The sequence below is a fragment of the Marmota monax genome, unplaced genomic scaffold (assembly GCF_021218885.2).
Source record: "Marmota monax isolate L192 unplaced genomic scaffold, Marmota_monax_Labrador192_F-V1.1 WCK01_AAM20220418_F8-fsc00338, whole genome shotgun sequence".
NCBI lineage: Eukaryota > Metazoa > Chordata > Mammalia > Rodentia > Sciuridae > Marmota > Marmota monax.
This window is the reverse complement of record NW_026693035.1, coordinates 613,661-637,517: the sequence shown is the minus strand read 5'-3', so window position 1 is coordinate 637,517 and position 23,857 is coordinate 613,661. Positions and strand designations below refer to the sequence as shown.

At 39.6% G+C, this 23,857-nt stretch overlaps 2 protein-coding genes across 3 annotated transcripts in view; one reads left to right on the top strand and one right to left on the bottom strand.

Annotated features, from left to right (window-relative positions):
* The window catches only part of LOC124098827 (kinesin-like protein KIF19), a 74,889-nt gene extending 73,462 nt beyond the window's left edge, over window positions 1–1,427 (top strand). The window contains exon 9 of the mRNA XM_058582471.1: window positions 1,056–1,427. The gene's annotated coding sequence lies outside the window, so the exon portion shown is untranslated. The remainder of the gene's footprint in view (window positions 1–1,055) is intronic.
* Window positions 1,428–3,501: 2,074 nt separating this feature from the next.
* Window positions 3,502–21,262, bottom strand: Kdelr2 (KDEL endoplasmic reticulum protein retention receptor 2). Of its 2 annotated transcripts, none has more exons than XM_046453775.2 (5): window positions 21,043–21,260; window positions 13,193–13,293; window positions 9,209–9,367; window positions 7,156–7,408; window positions 3,502–5,492 (listed from the first exon to the last, which is right to left on the bottom strand). In XM_046453775.2, exons 1-5 carry the CDS (start codon window positions 21,131–21,133, stop codon window positions 5,458–5,460), a joined length of 639 nt encoding a protein of 212 aa, XP_046309731.1. In that variant the 5' UTR covers window positions 21,134–21,260; the 3' UTR covers window positions 3,502–5,457. The 2 variants fall into 2 exon arrangements, with proteins under 2 accessions (XP_046309731.1, XP_058438455.1); XM_058582472.1 differs by lacking the exon at window positions 3,502–5,492 and adding an exon at window positions 6,221–6,516 and having other exon boundaries at window positions 21,043–21,262.
* Between the last annotated feature and the right edge of the window lie 2,595 nt (window positions 21,263–23,857).

Here is a 23,857-nt window from a genome sequence, read left to right as displayed (position 1 = left end):
GCTTATATCATTGTTCTTCTTCAGTGCCTGCTGAATCCATTTAAATCCCTTTCAGACCCTAAGCTAGCAAATAAAATGTCAGCCTGCTGGAAACTGTCCATCCTGCCTCAGAAATATGCAACTGGTAAACCCTTACGCTAGCGCTGGGACTTTTCCAGCGATTATGTGGTTTTCACTCCGTTCTTCAAGAAGTTCGTGCTAGTGCTGTCCGCACTGAGTAGGAGCGGGGTCGCGGGGTCACCTGAGACAGTGATAAGAGTCGCCAGCCTGCAGAACTTTGACTCTGTCACCGCACTTCCCTTGTGTTCCCTTGTCCTTACCACCGGGAAGCAGGTAGGTGAGGTTGCTGTCCTCATTGTGCAAATGTCAAACTGAGGACGGAGGAGGGAGGCTGTGTCCAAGGTCACATCAACAGCACCACTGAGACCTGGCACAGGGGAGCCGGGTCATAATTGCCGACCAATGGTCTCCAATTCTTCGATCCAGGTGCACTTGTGGTTTTCACTCTACCAGCTAGCAACTCTGTGCAGGTGCACTGCCGCCATGCAACTACCCCACACACACCCCGCCACCCCGCGCCCCCTACACCTGTGCAGGCCCCATGACCAGGTGGATAGTGTACTTTAAAAAAGAAATTAAAGCCGGCGCTGAGACACATTCCTGTGATCTCAGCAGCTTGGAAGGTTGAGAAAGAAGGATCCTGGGTTCAAAGCCAAGCCTTAGTAACAGCGAGACACTAAGCAACACAAAATAGGCCTGTGGATATGTCAACAGTCCCTGAGTTCAATTCCCCAATACAAAAAGAAAAAAAGAAATCGAAATCTTTCTTTCAAAATGAACCATCCAGATCAAAGCATAGCTATTTAGAAGGCAAAGCACCCTCATGCCTTTTTTTCCATGAGGAAAATGTTTCGGATATAGAGGAGTTTCCCAAAACCTAACAACTCACCAGGTCTCTTTAACAAGGGATAAAATCCTATGATATTCTATTTTTCCAAAAGTAAGACTTTTGGAAAAATGAACATCTTTGATATCCTTGTCTGCTTTTCTTTTAGGTTAACTTCACTATTTGCAAGTTACAAGAAGCAGTCTACAAGATTTGGTACTTCATCATTATATTCAAGGGGAAAAGCATCTTGAATCTTTCATTTTTCGAAATTAATTCATACCTTCCTCTATTTTTCCATTTAGTACTTGATTTTCTTTGATTAGAGTCAATCCTAATTTGGAAAAAATGAATATCTTTGCATTTAGCTTTTGCCATTCTTGCCTACTGAATTTGGATAGTTGATAATTGGTGTGAATATACTATGTATACAATCAGAGATATGAAAAATTGTGCTGTTTATATGTAGTAGGAATTGTAATGCATTCTGCTGTCATAAAAATTTTAAAAATTACATTAAAAAAAAAAAAGAATTCTGTAATGTCCTGATATCTTGAGTTCTCAGATCCTGAAGTTAACTTTGTTTCAGACACACAATTTCCTTATGAGAGACCCATTCATGTCATAGAAACCTTATTAGGAGAATAAATAGGTTTTATCTTTTCATTCTATTCTGGCAGCAGAGTCAAATGTGGCGTTGGGTTGACTAAGACACCCTTTAAGTGCTGGAGGTGAAAGTAGGACAGAGACTTGGAGTGCTATTTTAGTATGTTATGGCTTGAATATGAGGTGTCCCCCAAAAGCTCTTGAGTTAAAGTAACAATGTTCACAGATGAAAAGATTAGATTGTGAGAGCTGTAATTTAATCAGTGGTTCAATTAACTTGATGGGTTAATAATTTAAAAGGACTACTGTCCTATGTGTTAAGTGTAGGCAGATGAGGCATGACTGGAGAAAATTGGGGGGCGGAGAGCGGTGACCTGCCTTTGGGTTTGATGTTTTGTCCCTGGCGCCTTGCCCACTCTGCTTCTTGTGTGCAGTGCACCTTACCACCACTGATGTTCTGCCTCACCTGGAGTAAAGAGTAATACAGTTGGGAGATCATGGACTAAGTAAGACCCCCTTAAATCATAAGCCCAAAATAAAATTTCCACCTCTAAGTTGTTTGTCAGACATTTTGGTTAGATGAAAAGTTAATAAGATTATCAAAAAAACTATCCTTGCTTTATCATTTAATGAGTGCCATGTTGCACCTAGCTTTTAAATTGCAGTTATAAAAGCAGCCAATACTTCAAACCTGAAGAAACACCCAAAGAACCTATACCAAGATTGTACACTGTGCCTGGGCGCAGTAGGACACACAGGTAATCTGAGTTAGGAGGCTAAGTCAGAAGGATCTCAAGTTTGAGGTGGCCAGCCTCCACAACTCAGTGAGGCCCTATGCAACTTAGACTCTTTTTAAAGAATTCAAAATTTTTTTTAAAAAGGGAATGGAGATAGAGCTCAGTGGTAAAGCAGTGGTTTGATTCCCGATACTGGAAATAGAAAAACAAACAAACAAAAAGTCTATACTATAAAAAGATTTAACACAGACAGGTGGGGAAACCCATCCCAGAGTTCAGGTTCCCTGGAAATTCCACGTATGACTGACCCCTAAAGAGAAGAAAGAGCAAAATCTTCTTGAAGCCCCAATCCATTCACCATTTAACCTGAGGGGCCATTTGGGAAGGCACCAAGAGTCAACTACTCCTCATCTATTCCTCTCTGACAAGTATTTTGAGCAGAATTGACCAGTGTCATTAACTGGACAGGAAAGGCTCTTCCAGTACCAGTTATCAGCCAGCTTTGGGGGGTGCTATCTCTAAAGAATAGGAGAGGAAAGAGGGTCTTGGAAGTGATTTATATGTACCAAGCTTGGTTTTGTGAGCTTGACCAACAGGGGCTTTTTGTTGTTAAATTTGTTCTTTTTAGATATACATGACAGTAGAGCTGACATTATATATACATGGAGTATAACTTATTAGGATCTCATTCTTGTGGTTGTATGATGGGAAGTTACACTGATGGTGTATTCATATATGAACATAGGAAGGTTATCGCCGATTCATTCTACTCTTTCCTTTTCCCATCCCCCCCTTCCTTCATTCCCCTTTGTCTAATCCATTCTTCCCTCCCCCATCCCAAAACAGGGGCTCTTTTCAGCCTCATAGAAAGCCTGTGGCAGTAATTTTCCACGTAACAGGAGAACAAGACTCTTGAGATTCCATGCCCAGAGAGCTGCAAGTGCATTAACACAAATCTAATCCCAAAGCTCATGCTTTTCTTATTTACAGTTCCCACAAAGCACTATGATTTCTATCAAACTTATTTCTCTACCTCCGCTCTCGGAAGAATGTAAGGCAGCAGGAAACATGATTCAAACACTCCTACTGAACTGGATAGGAATGGATCGGTGTCCATGAGTTTTAACAGTTATCACCTCACACACACATAGGCCAAGAGTGTAACTCAGTGGTAAAGTACTCGCTTAGCGTGGGCCAAAGCTCTGGGTTCCATCCCCAATACTACAAAAAGAAACAAAGAAAATACATACATACACACACAAAACACCTCAATGAAAAATACTAATTACCTGATAACCTTTATTCAAGAAGTGAAAGAAAACAGTGCTTCATAAGGCGTGTCAGACAAGGAAAGGCCTTTGTTTCCAACACATGAGGACTTGGCCCAGTCCCGCACTCCAGCTCAAGCACCCTCCTTAATAAAATGTCATCCTGATTCACCATAAAATGGGGTGACATCTTAGCCAATTTGATATTTACTTAGGAATAAGGATCTCAGGAGGCTTTGACATGTTGAGGTTCCAGATCTTGTCCTGTGCTTGGTGCTTGTTCTGTGCATCCCAGCTTATCCGATTTGCATGCGCAAAGACAGGAATTGGCCCCACCCACCCCACCCCACCCCAAGTCTGAGCAGCAAGCAGTCTGCTTGACCTACTGCCACTCAATGTCCCACCTTTCCTCCTTACTCTCAGAATTATCCCAAGGAGGATGAAAACAGAACACAGCCATTAAACCAAGATTAGGATGCTGGGAAGACAGGTAGACTGCTACACAAAGCAAAAAATATGAAGCAAGAGGGGAAAATAAAATGAGGGTTAAACTATGCAATTATACTGCCAATTTAGAAAGACATTATAATCCACACTAAATGAACATACAACTCATCCAGCTCCCTTCCTCCACAAGACATTTTAATGCAGGAAGCAAAATACTACATCCTCCTTGTGGTAAGCACTATTAGTATTCAACACTTTCATACTGATGGGGCATCATATAAAAACAAAGTCATATACTTTTGCATAAATCAATAAAAAGTCAATATAATGGCAAAATCAGAAAGAAAAATTCTAGTTTCTCCACAAAATACAGAAAGATTAAAGATTGTTAAGTGAAATGTTTGCTGCCAAATTAAAAACAAATCATCCCAATATAGGATGTTCAAAAGCCTAATTCATAAAAAAGACAAATTTATTCTGTATTTAATAAAATGTTTATTTGGGATAACATAAGTCATGCAAGAGCTCAGTTAAAAAAAAAAAAAAGAATATAAGGAATGGTAATTGGTATTGTCAATTTAAAAAAATTGTAAATCACTTTACCACCCAAGAGTGATAGGAAAAACCGTTTGAATCTGAGCAAGGACATGGTTGTGGCAATCTTTTGGGAACTGCTGAGAGATAACAAATTGTGTTCTGTTCCTCAGAGGAATAGAGTCTCATATCTAAAGTAATCATTACAGTCCCTCCCATCACACACCGGGAGGGCAAGCAGTCCAGAGCCCCTGCCCATTAATTCTTCGGTTCTCTTGGGATAGTCCCAAACTGAGACTAACAGTCTTAGGGGAGGAGGGCAGGCACCTTTGGTGACTCTTAGTTGACACCCCATCTACATTCAGAACTTTAAAATTTGGTTCTGAAAGACTTGCAAGTCACCATCACTAACCTTAAATGTAGTGTTGTGATGTCCACAGAAGGATTTCCACGGCTGGCAGAAATAAATTTGGACAGATAAACAAAATTCAACATAGTGTCTCAGATTTCAAACAAAAATAACTCATCTTTTTGGCAAAAAATAAATATAGTGGAATGCAAGTTTGATAGATGTTAGAATAGATAATCTACCAACTGCCAAGGAGTACGATTTCATTGCAGACACAATCAACAATTTCCAAGAATTTTTAAAAATAAAAAAGTTTGCACTTATTCCTCACAAAAAATCATCACTTTTGGAACTATCCCAATTAAACTACACACTGAATTTATTAATACAGCATTGTTTCTTTGTGTAAAAAAATCTTTGTACATAGTAATAAAAAAAGATAAGGCAAGATGCATTAAACAGAAACCTTCTGGTTCTTTTCCTCTGCTTTCTTACAGAGCCACTGATGACTGTCTGCAACAAAAGAGTTAAGTTTCTGATTTTCCGCATCAAGCATCTCATGCCTTTGCTGTGGTTAAGAATTCTGTCCACGCACCCTGAAGGACAGAGGCTGCTGATGGTCTTTGGCACTTACGCTGGCAAACTGAGCTTCTTTCCCTTGAGTACTAGAATTGTAAATAGAGGAAGAGAAAATGTTACTGATATTGACAACCTCAGTTTCCTTTTTCTCATGCTTAGAAGGCTGTCATACACAAGATTCTACCCAGTAAATACAAGGATATAAGCAATTACATTAAAAAAATATAAATTCAACTAAAAGCACCACCAAATTTACATCTACTCTTTGTTATGATTTCCCCCCCACATCAACATATATTAAATATGACTTATGAAAGGGGTCTTGAAATTTTGGATATTAAAGTTGGCTGTAGTGGCACATGCTTTTGGGAGGCTGAGGCAGGAAGATGCCAAGTTTGAGGCATCTTAGCAAGAACCTCAGCAACTTAGTAAGACTCTATCTCAAAATAAAAAGTAAAAAGGGCTAGGGATGTAGCTCAGTGGTAGAGTGCCCATAGGTTCAATCCTCACTACCCTCCTACACACACACACACACACACACACACACACACACACACACACGATAAATATGTTCCTTTATGGAGCAAGTCTACCATGAGGAATGTTACTATACAGCAAAGATACTTAGGTTGGAATCTGTGGTTATAGCTTTAGGTACTCCTGAATTCCCCACAACAATACACATGAATTTGTGTACATATGTATAAATATATACTTTTTATGAGCAAGGACCATAGTTTTCATCAGATATTTGTAAAGTTCACATATTTTATATTCATGCAAACATGAAACTATAAATGTACATATAAGGAGGTTGATTTAAGCACAGAATTTTAATAGCAGCAAATTAAAAAAATAAATTATAGTATATACAACACATAATGAAAGTCTATATGGATAATTTCTATTTATTGCATGAAAAAATGTGACTTGGGAAAAAAGCAGATCACAGAATAGTAAATATAGTTTAAATGAAGTGTCTGTATACACTCAAGAAATATCTGGAGCTGGGGATGTGGCTCAAGCGGTAGCGCGCTCGCCTGGCATGCGTGTGGCCCGGGTTCGATCCTCAGCACCACATACAAACAAAGATGTTGTGTCTGCCGAAAACTAAAAAATAAATATTAAAAAAAAAAAAAAAAAATTCTCTCTCTCGCTCTCTCTTTAAAAAAAAAAAAAAAAAAGAAAGAAATATCTGGAATTATGATTTATTGAAACGTTAATCAAAGATCTCAATTTTTCAATTCTGAAAATATTTCAATGAAATTGACACAGGCACATTAAAATAAACTGGAATAACAATATGGAACTTATATATTAATGTCACATATTACAGTTGTTATATTATCTTTGCTATATGATTATGTTATGTCTTATATAATTATGTATTATATGTTTTTATCTCAGACAATGGGACAAAATGGGTTAACAGTGATTATCTCTTAGGGGTAGGATCTTGATGACCATCTTTTGAAATTAATTCTGATTTGAATCTTTCATAATGAAAATGTGCCATTTCGGGGGGGGGGGGGGGGGGGAACTGTAGCCAATGGAAAAAAGGTCCTATATATCAGACCCAAAGCCCTGATCTTGAATTTTATTTGACAACTATGAAAATGAATTTTCCTGAAGCCAGTTCTGTTCTGAGAGTCATAGTGTCAGATAAGCAGAGTTGGACAAGGGAAATGGTAAGCAAGCTCCCAATAAAGGATGTGCCTACAGGAACCATGAAGGCCAGACCCAACATACCTTTTGTGATGTACAAGTAGAAGAAGTCGCAGTATAGAATGGTCTGGACTACACCAGCCACTACAGCAATAAGGTCAAAGAAGCCCTCAAAATAGAAGCGCCAGATCCAATTGACAAGATACAAAGCACGGTAGAGGCCCAGGAAGAACAGGTAGTGGGTAGTGATGGTCTCAGCCTCCCCAGTCTTGCTGATCATAAAGAGCTGTGGAAGGATGGCCACTGATTCAAGGTAGATGGAGAAGGTCCATAAAATCTGGAAGAGAAAGGGCAAACTTCAGTCAGGATTTTGTGCCCACCACATGTTCAGGGGAAATACTCTTGCTTTACTATAGAGTAGCTTAAAGAGTAAGAAGTCTGGGTATGGGCATCTCGGCCTCAAATAGCAGCATAGAGACTACATACATCACAGATAGTTAAGCAACATAGGCACTGCCCAAGACAAGCTGGGTAACTTGGACACCTTTACCTCTGAATTTTCACTACCTTGTCTAACACCTTATTTTTCCCTGTATAACATTCTATGAATCTACATGTAAGATGTTCCTCCTGGACAAGCATGTTTTACTCTAAATCTAGAGTCTCCAATCAGCCCTGATTTCTGCCAGGGTTAATAATACCAATAGTTCACTGGGCACAGTGGCTCACACCTGTAATCTCAGCAATTCAGGAGGCTGAAACAAGAAGATCACAAGTTCAAGGTCAGCCTCAGCAACTCCATGAGACCCTGTCCCAAATAAAAAGTAAAATGGTAGGGCTGGGATTGTGGCTCAGCAGTAGAGCACTCACCTAGCACAGGTGGGACCCGAGTTTGATCCACAACACCACATAAAAATAAAGGCATTGTGTTGTGTCCATCTACACCTAAAAAATAAATATTAGAGGAAAAAAAAAAAGTAAAATGGGCTAGAGATGAAGCTGAGTGGTAAAGTGCCCCCGTGGGTTCCATCCCCAAAATGAAAGAAAAAAAAAATATTGATAACTGTGTTCCTTCTACTTCATCACTGCTGTTTTTCCTTACCAATTGATCTTTTCCAGACTCCTATATTTTTCACTTACAGGTGACCTCTGACATAAATTTTCGACTTATAATTTATTATTTTATGATTGTGTGAAAGCAATACACACTCAGTAGAAGGATACTGTGAATTTTGATCTTTTCCTAGACTACTGATATGCACTATGACACTCTGCTTTAATGTTGGGCAGCAGCAGCAGCCTCACCAGTAAACCACACCATCCCAAGGGGACACAATCAACATTCTAAAATGTACCATATGTTGCTAAGCTGATTTCTGGTAAGTTAGATGTTATTAAATACTTTTTCAGCTTACAAGGGGTTTATCAGGATACAACCCCATCATAAGTCAAGGACTTATATTTTTATTAGTCTTCAGGCTTTCAGGAGTAGTTAAATCAAAGGGTTCAGAAATTGGAAGTGTAATTATGAAAACTCTGTCCGATGTGGTACTTTGCTCATGTTGACAAAAGAAAGACTTATAAGTAGTCTAGGCACTCCCAGCACTTATCAGACAACCAAGAGCACTGCAGTAACTTAGTAAACACCAAGGTGCTAATCAGCAGCTCTTCACTGGGAAAGAGGCACTTAGGAACAATTCACTCCACTGTAGTGTAAAGAGCACCATAAATCACTGTCCCCAAGGGTAAGAAGTTTAGGAGTGCTGCTTAGGAGATGCATAGACACAAAATCAGTGTGCAACATCCATATGTGGAAAGGAAACAAAACCTAGTCAGAGTAGGGAGAAGACCATATTATCTTCAAACACAAGGACAGGCAGGGCTGTGTTTGGAACCACAGAAGTTAAGATAATAAAACAGTTTTGAGTTCTTTCTCAAGGACAGTCAGGGGATAAGCTGTCAACAGATACCCAAATACTTGCATGCTTTAATTCCTGTCTATAATATATTTACACCAAATAGTTCATGTTGCACCAGAAGTTTACCTGAAAAACAAAAACAAAACTCCACATTATCTGCATATAGGTTTATTTCCTTAGAGAACCAGACATGACTACTAAATAAGACCTTAACTAACCTCTAAAGGAGAGAAATCGTGATTGACCAGAAATGAGAGTCCTCCCACAGGGACCACCAGAAACTCCACTCGGAAGGTATCATGATTTCCATCATAGGTTGCCTTAAATTTCATGTAGATCAGGTACACCGTGGCATAAGAGCAGGCAATATAGATAAGCTAAAACCAAAAGAAAAATACCAGGTTGTCAATACATTGCAATTGTTTCAACTCCTCAGCTTTCTACATCACCAGTTGCTTTGTTTGTTTTTGTTTTTAATTTAAACAGTAAAATTCACTTTGGGGAGATGTATACTTCTGAGTGATATAAACAGGAAATTTTATCCATTAAACCCAAAATTCCATCATCCTGTCTTTGTACAAAGTCAAGCCTCTCCAGGCTTCACCTTTAATCATCCCTGTCCCACTTTGCCTTTTCTAGAATGCCACATAAATGAAGTCAGACAGCATGTTGCCTTTTGCATGTGGCCTCTTTCAGTTAGCACAATGCATCTGAAAGCCAACAAACTAGTTGCTTCCCATCCTCCACTGTCTGGGGATTGAACTCAGAGGTGTTCTACCACTGAGCCACACCCCCAGCTATTTATTTTGAGACAGATCTAACAAAGTTGCTCAAGCTAGTTTTGAATCTGCCATTCTCCTGCCTCAGCCTCCAGAGTAGCTGGGATTATAGGAATGGCCACTGTGTCCAGCATAGCATTAATAATCCATTTTATTGATGAGTACTGGCCCATTGTGAGGGCACATCATAAGTTGTCTATTCACTCACCAGTTAGAGGACAGCTAGATGGTTTCCAGTGTGGAAGGGTGGTGGACAACGCTGCTATCAACATGTTACAGGCTTTTATGAGAACATAACTTTTCGTTTCTCTTGGTTTTATATCTAGGAGTGGGTTTGTTGGGTCAAATGTCAACTGTAAGTTTCACTTTTTAATAAAAGTGCCAAAGAAATAAACTTTAATCTCATCTTACTATTACAGCAGATTAAAGAAAAAAAAAAGTTCAATGCAGTTCAAAACCCATGAACTTCCTTCTAGCATAACATTATTCCTTGGCTAGCATTTTTGTAAAGAAAAGATGCAATGCAATTCAAGTTAAACTCTGCCATGATGATTTACTTAAATTATGTTACTTTTAACACTGAACATTTGGAAAATTGTTATGAAATGGTTTGGTAACATAACAAAAGCAAAACCTAAAGTTAATGATAATTTGGAAAACATTGCTGCCTCTAAGGGAATGATTTTGTGCACATGGCAGTATAACTGCTCAAGGACTTACAATTAAGTTATGTGTTCTTTCATCTTTAAAAGGTGAAATATCATCTAGTCACCTGACCAAGGAAAAAGGTCTGATATGCTGAAATTACATCAATTTTCAAATTGCAGAAATTTAGGCTCAAGAATCAACAGCAGATTTAGTGCATAGAGACAACTGGGATAGGGACCACCCTACTTGGTACTACTTCTCCTTAGGAAATATGACTTGACAAACAATTAGAAAAACATTTGGGCAAACTACTTAACAGGAAAATGAGAGCAATCATCAAGCCTTCATATGCCTAAAAACAATGTAAACAACCCACAAAGACATTAAAGAGTCCCTGGTATATTATACAGTTATATTTGAAAGTAAACAGTCAACACTATTCAAATTGTCAGTCATAATCATACACATGCATAAATAAAGTACATATACATGTGCATTTACACTGTGCCCTCTTCTGGCACATATGCAGAAGAGGCTCCTGGCAGCCAGGGGCCCCAGCAGGCCAGGTGGAGCCAGGGAGGTTCGGTCCATCCAGGCCTTAGCAGCCACCGGGAAACAACAGCTGTTCGTCTCCTCTCACTAGTGCTTAAAGTTCAAGTAAAACATGAGGATGTACAACTTGGGTCTAACTCCACCAGCTTTCAGGACACAATGCTTAGGAATTGCAATCAAGCAAACCAGAAGAATTCCTCTGAAAGGTGGTACTCCTAAAGAGGAGGTGGAGGATTCTGGCTCACATACCTTTAATGCCTGCAGTTTCAGTTTGCCCAGGCACCAAGCAGGGACTTAGCCATTTTTAAGACAGTTGATTGTTTCCTGATTACTAGGTTTCCATTGCTTAGTAAAGAATGGAATGATTACAGGTGACTCAAATTTGCTTTTTTTCCCCCTTCCTTCTTTTTTTTGAGGTAGTGGTGGATTGATACTGTATCCTGCCGCTGTGTTAAACTAACTAGTTCTAGTAGTTTTTTTTATAGGTTCTGTAGGATTTCTTATACAGGTGATCACATCATTTGCAGATAAAAAGTTTTACTACTTCTTTTCCAATTTGTATGTATGTTCTATTATTTTATTGCAACAATTAGAACCTCCACTATTTTGACTAGAAGTGATAAGATGGAACATCTTTGTCTTTATTATCTTTGCTACATCCCAAGTCATTTTTACATTTTATTTTGATTCAGGGTCTTGCTAAGTTGCTCAGGCTGGCCTCAAACTTGCAATCCTCCTGCCTCAACCTCCAAGAGCTAGAATTAGGCCACGGCACCAAGTCAAATTTGATTTTTAGTAAAGAACACAAATTCAAATATTGCTTTGTTTATTTTAATGGTGCTTAAAATACACATTTGAACACAATGTGCTGGGGGGACACTTACTGAAATTCCACACCAACAGGCTTCAACTTAAATATTACTTCCTTAGGTGTAGCTATAACCAAATAACTAGAACAATGTCCAGCATCCAGGTGCTAGGATTTTGTAGAATGAATGAATGAATGAAAGAAATCAGACACCTATTACACATCCTGAAAACCTCTCTACTTTTCCTTCATTGCGTCCATCACAAATTGCAGTCATTTATTTAGTGCTGGGATGATCTGCCTCTTCTCCCACACCAGACTATAAGACTTGCTTATTTTTCAAATCAAATACTCAGTGCCTAACTCTGTAGGTATTTATAACACAAGCTCAATGATTGTGGAAAAGAACTGAGGCAGTGCTTCCTCAAGTGTGAACTATGACCACAGTGTATATAAATGTTAGGGGTATGCAGCATTTTGTATTTTAATAGTTACTCATTTGCTTTAACATGAATTAAAAGAAATATAAAAGGACACCAAAGGTGTCATGGATATGAATGCTTAGGACAAGTTAAAAGGTTTAAAACATATTATTAAGTAAATTGTGGTGCAGACATTATTTAAACATGACAAACAATGAGAGCACAAACACAGAAGTTTAGGAAAAACTAAGTGGAAAAAAGAAAAAAAGTGCAAGATTATACGCAGCAGCAAAACAAGACTCTACAACCAGAAGTTCCAGCTTTAATTCCTCATTATGTACTGACTTGCTATGTTTCTCTGGGAAGTCTATAATTTCCCAGTGCTTGAAAATCCCTCTTTCTTACAGGGTTATCAAGAGCTTTAGAAGCTCTATCATATTTAAGGAACTTAAATTTTAAAACCTCTAAGTAAAAGTACTTTAAATGATTGTTTTGAAACAGAAATGTATGCTTAATGATAACTATTTCAAGTTATACACACAAGGTGGTCTAAAAGTTTTTAAGAACACAACAGCATATTTAGATAGTATTCTTGGAGATTTTTAATTAAAAAAACACAAGCTCCCAGATATTCAGGAGGCTGAGGCAAGAAGACCACAAGTTCAAGGCCAGTCTAAGCAACTCTGACCTTGTTTCAAAATAAAAAATAAAAAGAACCAGGGAAGCAGAGTGTGGTGGCATATGCCTATAATCTCAGCAGCTTAGGAGGCTGAGGCAGGAAGATCACAAGTTTGAGGCCAGCCTCAGCAACTTAGTGAGTCCTGTCTTAAAATAAAAAATAAAAGAACTAGGGATGAATAACTCCCCAAGTTCAATCCCTAGTACCCCAAAACTAAACGAAAAAAAAAAAAAAAAAAAACTGACATAAATTGACAGCTTCCATAGATCTGTATATTACAGATAAAATACATCCTACCAGATGCCATACCATACCTTCATAGATGTATTATATAATGAAATAAATGAAGTAAAAAGATCCAGGTAACGAGTTGTAAAGACCAGTGCAAACAGAAGCTGGCTTTTCCCAGAAATACCTAAAGAAACAAAAGTAAAGCATTAGAAAAGCCCTGGAGAGCTTTACAACTCCTGAGATCACACTGTGCAAGAAGTGCAGATAGGGAAAGTGAACACTTGGGGGTCAAAGGCTGAGCTTTGGGGATGAGTAAACAAGAGCAGTTTCAATTTTCTTTCCTTTGACAACTCTTAAACACACTCCTTCCCAGCCCCATCTTTATTTTTATCTATTTATTTATTTTCATGTGGTGCTGAGGCTCAAACTCAGTGCCTCACATATGCTAGGCAAGCGCTCTACCACTGAGCCACAACCCCCCAACCCCTGCCGAACACACTCCTTTTGGAAGGCTCCATCAACTTTGTCTTACTATGACTGGTAACTTAGGAAAATGACTTTGTTACACCATTTCCAACATACCTAGACATATTCTTCAAATGAACATTAACATTATACTTCTCAAATATGTCACCTTAGGTAGGAATAAATTTCTTTTAATAATTGTGCTGTTTGTGTTGTAACTTGTCTTTACCTTCAGATCTTTCTTTCCACTTAAAAAGTGTATATCCATGGTGATAAATCTCTTGAGTATAGAGTTAGAATTTACTCTGATTAAGGAGATGAGGATTCAACTGAGGAACACTGTTTTAGGTAAGAATCTGAGCAATAACCCTGCATCCCCTGGAAAAAATGGCATGACCTCCCAAGGTGACTACTTTGCTGAAAACAGCATTTACTTGGATGTACTGATTTTCAGAAACTCCATCATTTAAGATCCATCACACAACCAATCTGATATTTGTTTAAACATATTCCTGGATGCTATGATAAACACAAGAGTAGGAACCTACAACTACAGGCAGTCTTCAGATGTGTCTAACTTTGGCATAACTTGAAACTGTTTTCATTTCTACCACCAACCCATCTCCAAAGCAGTACATCCACACTCAGCTGAGAGAGAATAGTTCACATGGCTTTTCTGACATCTACATTTGACCAAATGTTTATGTGACAAATGGTGTGAACTATGGAGACTGGGCAAATTCTTTAAGGAAACTGAAAGCTGATTAGATACCAGAATCTACCCACCCTCAACTATAATGCAAAACTTCATATCATTACACATTTCAAATGTCACTGCATTTAAGTCATTAGCAACACTCCTCTGGAACATGAAAATTACATTGTTTTTCAATGCATTTTATAAGCATCTGCAGCTTGCTAAAATTAAGAGCCTGGATTAAGAATGTTATTTTTTAAATGTAAGTAACTGCAGTTCCAGCCTATACACAAAGCAATCAAAATTTAGAAAAAGATGACTCTGTCTTTCCAAATTGATCAACAGAAACCCATTTTGAGGGTCAATGGCGATGCAGGCCATAAGGTGCTTTGTTTATAGCCTTTCCTCAGTAATAAAGACCCTTTTTTTTTTTCTATCAGAGATCAATGTTCCAAAGGATAAACAATGAAGTTGGTACTAAAAACTGGAAAGAGAATACAAGATGTGGAAAGAAAAGGGAGCAGACAGCTCACATTTGGAATCTGTTGAAGACATTTGCTATGTGGCTCATTCTAATATTTTAAATTAAAACTTACAGGATAGAGATGGGTACATTTTGATGTACAGAGTTTATTCTAACGGAGCTTTGGAAGCCAAGCAGACTTAAGCCTTCTTTTCAGCATTCCAAACTAAAAACTTAGAACCATCATATAGCTCTGATCCTTCCCCTTTGTAACCCAACTCACCTATCACCTCCCCTGGGAGGTCATCTCTGAGATGCCCTTCTTCAATGGTTGGCATTCATTCAGCAGGCATACAATGGGAACTCCTTCATATCAACTGCTGGGCTACCTCCTATTAGAGAGCTATAAAGATACATTGTGATGACCTGGTTCCTGCCTCTCCTCTCCCCTCAAACTCCCACCTGACACAGAAATCTCTAAAGGTTGGGGTCGTACCTTATTCCATTTTATATTTCCTGTGCTGGGCACTGGGCCTGACCCACAGCAGGGTCCAGAAAATATTTCCATGTCATATGGGAAATTCTCGAGTGGTATTTTGGGATAATACTTCTGAAGAATTTCCAAGTCCCACTGTGTCTCTATGACTATAAACAGACAATGTGCTATATAAGTTCTGCCCTAATTTACTACCAGCTAGAGGGTAGGAAAGACCCCAGGGTGAGCATGGAACCGAGGAGACAGGTCCTGTTCCATGCAAGAACCAGCATGCTGGGAAATGAATAGTTCTACATAGTTCTCCCTAGCCTGAATCTTTTTTGTTTTTTCTTTCAGATACTGACAGAACTTTTATTCTATTCATTTACATGCGGTGCTGAGAATCGAACCCAGTGCCTCATGTATGCTAGGCAAGCGCTCTACCACTGAGCCACAACTTCAGCCCCCTAGTCTGAATCTTGATTAACAAGTAGCAGCTTTACGCTTTAAAATTGCAAAACTGTCCTGAATTCCCAGAAAGGCAGATATATCAGGTGAAGACAGAAGGGAATGGGGCAGAAATCACCTGGTCATGTGAAATAACTGCTAAGTCAGAATGGCTACCTCCCTGTTTTATTTCTATTTTTTATTTATTTTTTTTTGGGGGGGGGTGGTACTGAGATGGAACCCAGGGCCTCGTGTCTTCAAGACAAGCACTCTAACATTGACCTCTACCCCCAGCCAATACCTCCTTGCTAAGACTGTATCATGTAATATGTACTTATAGAATATTCAACTGTAAAGGTTTCAGAAACTGGCGTCCTAACACAAAACGCACCAAGTTACACATTCAGGAGAATAACTTGCCAAATGGAAATAATTCATTAAATTTAACATCATTCTGGTCTTTTCCCACAGGGTCAAGTGAAGTTTATAAAAGCCTACAACTATATACCTCATTGTATGTTATTATACTGCAAGTGAAAGGCGTCTTTCCTTACATTTCTATTGGTTGAATAGATTCCTCAACCAAAAAAAAAAAAAAAAAGTCCAGGAATTGTTCTCCTGGTAATAGCAGGGATACAACAAAGCAATGCAAGTCAGACCACAGGACAGTCCTCAGGGCAGCACTGCAACTGTGCTCCTATCCACTCTCAAAGGATCTGGATGTTCCCTGGAATTCTTGGCTTAGTGGTTAAGAACAACCTCTTAACAAGGCTTTTTTCTCTTATTACAGAATGTGACTTAGGAAAAATGAGGCTTTGGATCTAGAGCTTCTAGGTTCAAACTCGGCCACTTGTAGTACAGGCTCCATTATATATCACCCTGACCTTACCCTCTGTATCTGTCAAATACCCTCTGTATCTGTCAAATGGGGAAAAATTATACTAACTGTGGGAATCAAAAGAGAAGTTAAAGTTTTATAATATAATATACCTGCCACTGCAAATGCTTGAGAAATGACAGCTCATTACATACTGTTGTATCATTTTTTTTCTTATTTAAAAAAAAAATCCATGTAAATTATTTTATTGAAAATTTCAAGTGGGATAAAATATATGGAATAAAAAGTGAAAAGTCTCTTGAACAACCCTGCCATCTCCATTTTAAGTGTAACTTTTAAAGTTTTTTTCCTATGTGTTTGCATGTTTACTGTTAAAGTGGGGCCAATTTTGAGCCTTCCAACTTGCCTTTTGAACTAAGTATCTCAGATTCATCTTTTCCTATTAACAGGTTTAGCTCTGGCTTGTTCTTTATAAATGACTGCATAGTATTCCTCAATGTGGCTATACCACAATTTGTGCAACCACTCCATTATTGTTTATAATTTTTCTTGTTATAAATCCTGCACAAACATCTTTGTATCTGTAGCAATATTCTGTACTTATTTATATTCAACAAACATTTTGTACCCAAATGCCAATTATTCACACACTAATTTCTGTAGTTCAGATTCCCTAGAATTGTTGGAGTAAAAGACATGAATATTTCAAATTTGGTAAATATTGTCAAATATCTCCTAGAAAGAACATGCCAATTTACATATCCATTAACACCAGATGGGAAGGCCCCTTTCTTCATACCTTTCGTACATTAGACCTTTTAAACCTCTCTTAACCTTTTTCTGCCCAGCAGGCATATAAACAGTATTTGCTGTCATTTTAATACCTAACCTCCAAACTTCTAGTGACTGGGCATTCTTTTATGCTTAATTGGTCTTCTACTATTCTGTAAACTGCCAACTTTGTTCATTTTTCTATCAAGTTGTTTTTACCTGTAGGACTACTTTAATATGGATAGTAACCTTCTGTCATTTACATATACTACAGATTATTTCTCAGTTGTCTTTAACATTCTGAATTAATAAATTAATCTGGAGGAATGTGTTATCTTGCTTCTTCATCAGTCTGGCGGGGTCCTATCCAGGACCCTGATAAGAATATACATTCAAATCATCTGTATCCATCAGCAAAGTTTTATTCTTTTCTCCAGAGGTCTTGTACACTCCTTTGTGGAAAAGTCAAAGGAGGCATCTCTGGGACCTTTCTTGCTGCTTCAGTTCCATAGGATTTACTGCCCATACAACCACATCTTTTCATACATGTTTTACTAGCTCAACTGAACTGCAACTTGACTTCCTTTTTTTTTTTTTTTGGGGGGGTGGTGTTGGGGATATAACCCAGGGCATCACACATACTAGGGAAGTATAGTACCACTGCAGCTTTCATAAGAGCAAAATCTTTGATTGCTGCCAGCTGCAGCTCTGTGTCTCAGAGCCTTGCACACAGTAGGTAGTCGATAAATGCTTGAGAGTAATGATTACTCAAGAGACTGGAACTCAAATGGACAGAGGTGACAGCTCCAAGAGGGAGCTGAGAATGCAAACGTTTCTTGAAGTATTCAACACCAATAAAAGATGAGGTGTTTTCCATTGATATCCAATTATATAAAATGTGGAAACATCATTCTGGCCTGTCATATTTGATAGGGTGAAAAGTTTGCAACCTTCTAACAACTACTAGGAAAGAAGGAAGGAGACTGGGGAGTAAGGCTGGGTCTCAGAAAGACTCCACTGTCATTTATGTTCAGTAGATGCAGCACTGTTAACTATTAATAATATATAAGAAAACTTAGAAAGTCCTTCATCTAAAAACCACAGCTTGCTCTGAGATTATTCAGGTCAGGGTTTAGGACACACACACATAAAAGTGACAACTTGAGTATACTATGGATCAAGTTGCAATGGTAGTTCAGGAATAGGAGACATGCTTCATTTGGACATTCCTCTGTAGTGACAATGGCAGATGCAGACACAAGAGAATGCAGATTCAAAGATTAACTCACTGTCCCCAGTTTAATATAGGTCCTTAAAGGCAACCATTCTGGAACTAGAAATGCCATAAAAACCGAACCTCCAGCTTCCTCATAAATCTGCCTCACCCCTTCCTCTAGGGGAAAAAAGCCCTAAGTTCCTAAAGCTATAGGCATGTTCAAAACAGGTGCTGAAATCCTAAAATGAGCCTCAATACCAGTATTTTCAAAGTGAGAAACACAATCTGGATGTACGTGTCTCCTATTCCAGTTATTTGAGAAACTCTTATCAAGTTCTTACTCCTCCAAATGTCTCTACACAACTTTTATAATTCATAATGGGAAAACAAAGCAGTGAATTAAATTTAGCATTTAATTCAGATTAAATGATCTTAGTGATTTTTGACTTTTAAAAGACCAAGAAAACTCATATCAGAATGAAAATCATCCTAAGTCTGCAAATAAGAATAGCTTATTAATACCTGAGGAATACTTGGGAACCACACACAAACTAATCTATTTTTCTTTCTTTCTTAGCATTTTAGCTGAAGTACTTTATATTTCTGTTAATGCTCTAAATCTCCCAAATGTAAATAGTGAATATTAAAAAATGACCAACACAGCAAATCTTTTCACTTTCTCTTTGTTACTCAAGGTTCCTTTAAGAATTCTATTTCTGGAGTTGTACTAAACTCAATCAAACATCTTAGTTTAGATACAAATTTAGGAGACAGCACACTCCAACATATAACTATCTGCCAGAAGAGAGGATTCTGAGAAATATGAGAAAGATGAAGAGACACATACAAAGACATTGAAGAAAACTAAAAATTAAAAATGATATCTCAGTGTAATAACAACAACAAAAGAATTTACACTATTGACATCTAATATTTAAACTAGAATTGTTTACCCCGAAGCAGACATTTATTCAAAACTCTTAATTGTGAATTACTGATTGTGTTGCATTCCTGGCTCTATCACTACTTTGCTCAATTCCCCAAGACTCAGTTCCTCTGTTCTCAGAATGGGAATAATGGCACCTACCTCATAAGATTAAAAACCACCTGGGATAAGCTGTATAAAGGCACTTAGCTGACTACTTAGTACATAGCTAGTGCTTAAACGTTAGCTATCATAATCACTGCAATAAATCTGCTACCATTGGAAATCATGCAATTGAGCCTCTCAGCACTATGTAAAAATTGAGAGATCACCTCCATGTCAGACATGGTTTCAGTACATGGACTTTGTGACATCCATTCTGATTGCTCAAAGGTCTTTTTTGGTTTTGCTTACTTCCTGGATCTCAGCTATGTTCCAGGGAGACAGGTGAGGGCTGCAGAAAACAGAGTCAAAAACATGGTGCTACTTTAAATGTGGAGATTTTTATAAATAAACCAGGTAAAGGGAATCTCTGCCACCTGCTTCCTTTAAGCCACCCATCTTTAACTGAAAAAAATTAAGTTCATGAGTTAATCAAAAGCTATTTCATGTGGCCGAACATCAAAAATAATGCATTTTGAGGCCATAGCATCAAAAATAATGCATTTAAAGAAATTATGTAAAAAATTCATAATTCTTAAGCTTTTAGGATTAATTAAGTGTAAAACCCCATGGCTATTATCTAAGAAAGGTTTGTTCACTACCTCCCAGCAATGCTTGTATAAAATGTGCACTCCTGGGGAGGGGCTGAACCAACTCACTGGTGACGTGGAGCCAGGAACTGCATGAGACCACATGAAACCTCAGCGGTACCCAACGCCACGGTTTTAGGAGAACCACTTATTAGATGGAGGCATTCGGAGTTTGACAAACTAGCTTGCTTCTCAAAGCAGCAAGAATGGCACCAAGAATTTCACTAATAAGACTCACCTCCCACGGCCCCTCCCTTGGCAGGCATTATCCTGCCAGGACTTGGGTGAAGCCTACACAATTCTAAGCCCAGGCTTGGCTCAATACCCTACAGATTTAATAAGAATCTCAGTCTTTAAACGGGCAGGGTGGAGAGCGAAATGACCTCTCGCACCAACTCCCTGGCCGCCCCACCTCCTCGGGTGGCCTGGCTGCCACGTCAGGCGGAGCCGACGCGGTCCTGCCCATCCTCCTCCGGCCAGTCCCATTGATTCGCGGGCCTTCCACTCGGGACCCTGCCTGAAGAAGCGCCCCAGGAAAGCCCAAGGCGGGAGACACATTTGCTGGACCTCCACTCCCATTACAAACTTTTCAGGCAGAACAAGGGCCGTAAGCAATTCGGCCAGCGCCCCTCCGCCCCAACCACTCAAGTTCGCGAAAGGACCCAGCGCGCTGCGGGGCCCGGCGCTGCAACACCCCGGCTCGGCCCAGGCACCAAACAGAGAGGCCGAAGGTTCACGCCAGGCCCGAGCGCCAGGCGAGCCAGCCAGGGGGGTGTGTCGGCCCAGCGCCGGCCCGACGGGTAGCTGGGCAGCGGAAGCCGGCGGGTCCTCCCGGTGACCCGGCCCCGCGTCCCAGCTTTTCGGGGCCTTGCCCGGCCGCTCACCGGCGCAGGAGCGCGTCTTCCAGATCTTCAGCAGCAGGATGACGATGGCCGCCAGGTGGGACAGGTCCCCGGTCAGCCGGAAGATATTCATGGTGGCAGCGGTCGGCGCGGCGCGGCAGCCCTGGGGCTCGGCAGCTCAAGCGGCAGCGGCTGCCCCTGAGAGGAAGCGGCGAAGATGGCGAGAGCGGGCGCGACGTGGCCAGGGACGTGGCCGAACTGCCGTCGCGCGCGCAGGGCAGCCTGGGAGCCCCGGCCGCCGCCGGCTCCGCCCTGGCCCCGCCCCTTAAAGGGGAAGCCCCGGAGCCTCAGGCCCGACCTGGCAGCTCGAGGGGCGGGCGGCTGAGGACCCCAAGTGCTCGCCCACTTCCTTTTCCTGGGCTTCCGGCCTCCCCTCGGATGCCAGCGATTTCCTTTAATTTTTGAAATGGCACACCCTTGGGAGGATTGTCTTTTTTCCCTCCCCCTACCACTAGTTATAAGAGCTCTAACAAGCTTATTGTGAAAAAGAGGGAAATAATTCGGTATTGCATCTCTCAAGGTCGTGGAGGATGCAGCTCATATGGGAGACCAAAGATTTTACCATTCCTGGGGATGTCTTTAAGAAAGAGAATCCAAGGGGAGCACGGTGGCGTTCTCCTGAAATCCCAGCAATTCTGGAGGCTGAGGTAGGAGGGTCGAAAGTTCAAGGCCAGCCTCAGTAATTTAATGAGACCCTGTCTCAAAAAATGAAAAGGTTTGGGGATGTAGCTCAGTGGTAAAGTACCCCTGGGTTCAATCCCCAGTCCCCAGTTTAAAAAAAAAAAAAAATGAGAGAATTCAAATACTCAGCCGCAGAGCACTTTTCAACCTGGGTTCTAGTCCCAGAACTGGGGGAAGAGAGTAGAAGAAAGGGAATGCAAAATTAGGTAGAAAAGTGAACATTCTCTAGGATGAGAAAAGAGATCCAAGAAATTACAAACAGAACCTAGCTGGCAGACAGGCTCTGCTACATAATTTACAGGACTGGTTCAAAATGAAAGCACAGAATTCATAAAAGAGTAAAAGAAAAATGCTCTTAAAAGTTCAACTAAAGTATAAAGCCTTTTCTTCTGCAGTCTCTCAATTTGTAGTGTTTCTTGTTTGCTATTTAAGAAGAAATTAAAAATTTTAATTATGATTTCATTTTTCTTGATTTTAGGCAAGTCAGCTTTGAATGCAAATATTAGAGCATTTTTAACTAGATGAGGGGTCACTGAAAAGATACAATCCCAGCAACTCGAGAGGCAGAGGCGGAAGGATTGCAAGTTTGAAGCCAGCGTCAACAACTTAGCAAGGCCCTAAGCAACTTAGCAAGACCCTGTCTTAAAAAAAAAAAAAAAAAAAGCCTAGGGATGTGGCTCAATGGTTTAGTGCCCTTGAGTTCAATCCCCAGTAGGTTAAAAAAAAATGCAGAAAAGACTGAAAACATTTTATTACTGAATAATCCTCAAAACAATTGTGATGGCTATCACAGGCAGTTTGCTACAATCCACTAGATTCCCAAAGAAAAAGAAATTTCAGTCTTCTGTAGAGCCAAGCAGATACAATCCATTGAACTATAAATTGTCTTTATCCCCAAAGGAAAAAAATATGTTACTTTATTTATTTATTTTTGAAAAGTTTTTTTTTTTTTTTTTTTTTTTTTGCAGTATTGGGATTCAAAGCCAGGGTCACAGGCATGCTAGAAGTGTTCTATCATTGAGGAATATCCCCAGTCCCTGTATCTTTTTGACAAGCAGGAGGACTTCGTAACTTGGAGCCAGCATCTAGGCTAAATTCCCACAACCAGAGAGACAGAGCACCATTCTCTTCCTCATTATTCATATTTCAAAGAGGCCTCCAGGAAAGACATGCCTAAGGTGCAAAACTGGTAAGGGGTTTATTTAGCTTTGAAAATGAGTTATATACTTCTTTCTCTTTTGGCACCAGGGAAATCTTAACATTTTTAGGTTTTTATTTACTCATCTTCATAGATTTCCTGAAGGCACCCAGATGAGCTGCTCCCAAATCCCTGGCTTTCAGAAACTTTGAGATGATGAAAATGCTTCCCACCTCTTATACTGGGAATTGAACCCAGGGGAACTCTACCACTGAGTTACATCCCCAGCTCTTTTTATTTTTTGAGAAAAGGTCTGGCTAAATTGCTGGGAGTGGCTTTGAACTTGCAATTTTTCTGCCTCAACCTTCACAGTCAATGAGATCATGGGTATGCACAGCGGTGCCTGGTGAAAATGTATTGTTTTAAGGTGGTAAATTTTAGAGTAATTTATCCAGTCACAAATAACTAATACAGGGGTGATGCAAAAAAAATTGCAACTTTATCCAAAAACATGCAGGATAAATTGTACTATGGTTGGTTCCTCTATATAAGGAAACACAGTCATTCTATTTTACTGAATTACCATAAAAAGAAAAATAGACCAGGTGTGCTGGTGCACTCCCAGCAGCTCAGGAGGCTGAAGCAGGAGGATGTGAGTTCAAAGCCAGCCTCAGCAATTTAGCAAGGCCCTATGCAGCTCAGTGAGATCCTATCTCTAAATAAAATATGAAAAAGGACCAGGGATGTGGCTCAATGGTTAAGGACCCCTGGGTTCAATCCTAGGTATTTAAAAAAAAATAGATTGTGTGTCCTCGTGCTAATCAAAATATCAAAACACATATTCTGGAATGTTAAATTTCTGAAAAATCAGAATCCCTAAAGTCTAAAATCCTCTAAAGATCAAAATCCTGAAAATCACAATCCTAAACAATTAAAATCTCAAATTCCAAATTCTTGAAGTTGGAAATCCTGAAAACC

Bases quoted from the DNA above. Each gene is read 5' to 3' on its own strand.
- Kdelr2 (XM_058582472.1), bottom strand. From the start codon at position 21,133: ATGAATATCTTCCGGCTGACCGGGGACCTGTCCCACCTGGCGGCCATC. The intron at 13,294-21,042 runs GTGAGCGGCCGG...TTGTTTCTTTAG, and splicing joins GAAGACGCGCTCCTGCGCCG to GTATTTCTGGGAAAAGCCAG. The intron at 6,517-7,155 runs GTATGTTGGGTC...TTTATTTTTTAG, and splicing joins CTACTTGTACATCACAAAAG to TTTTCGGCAGACACAACATC.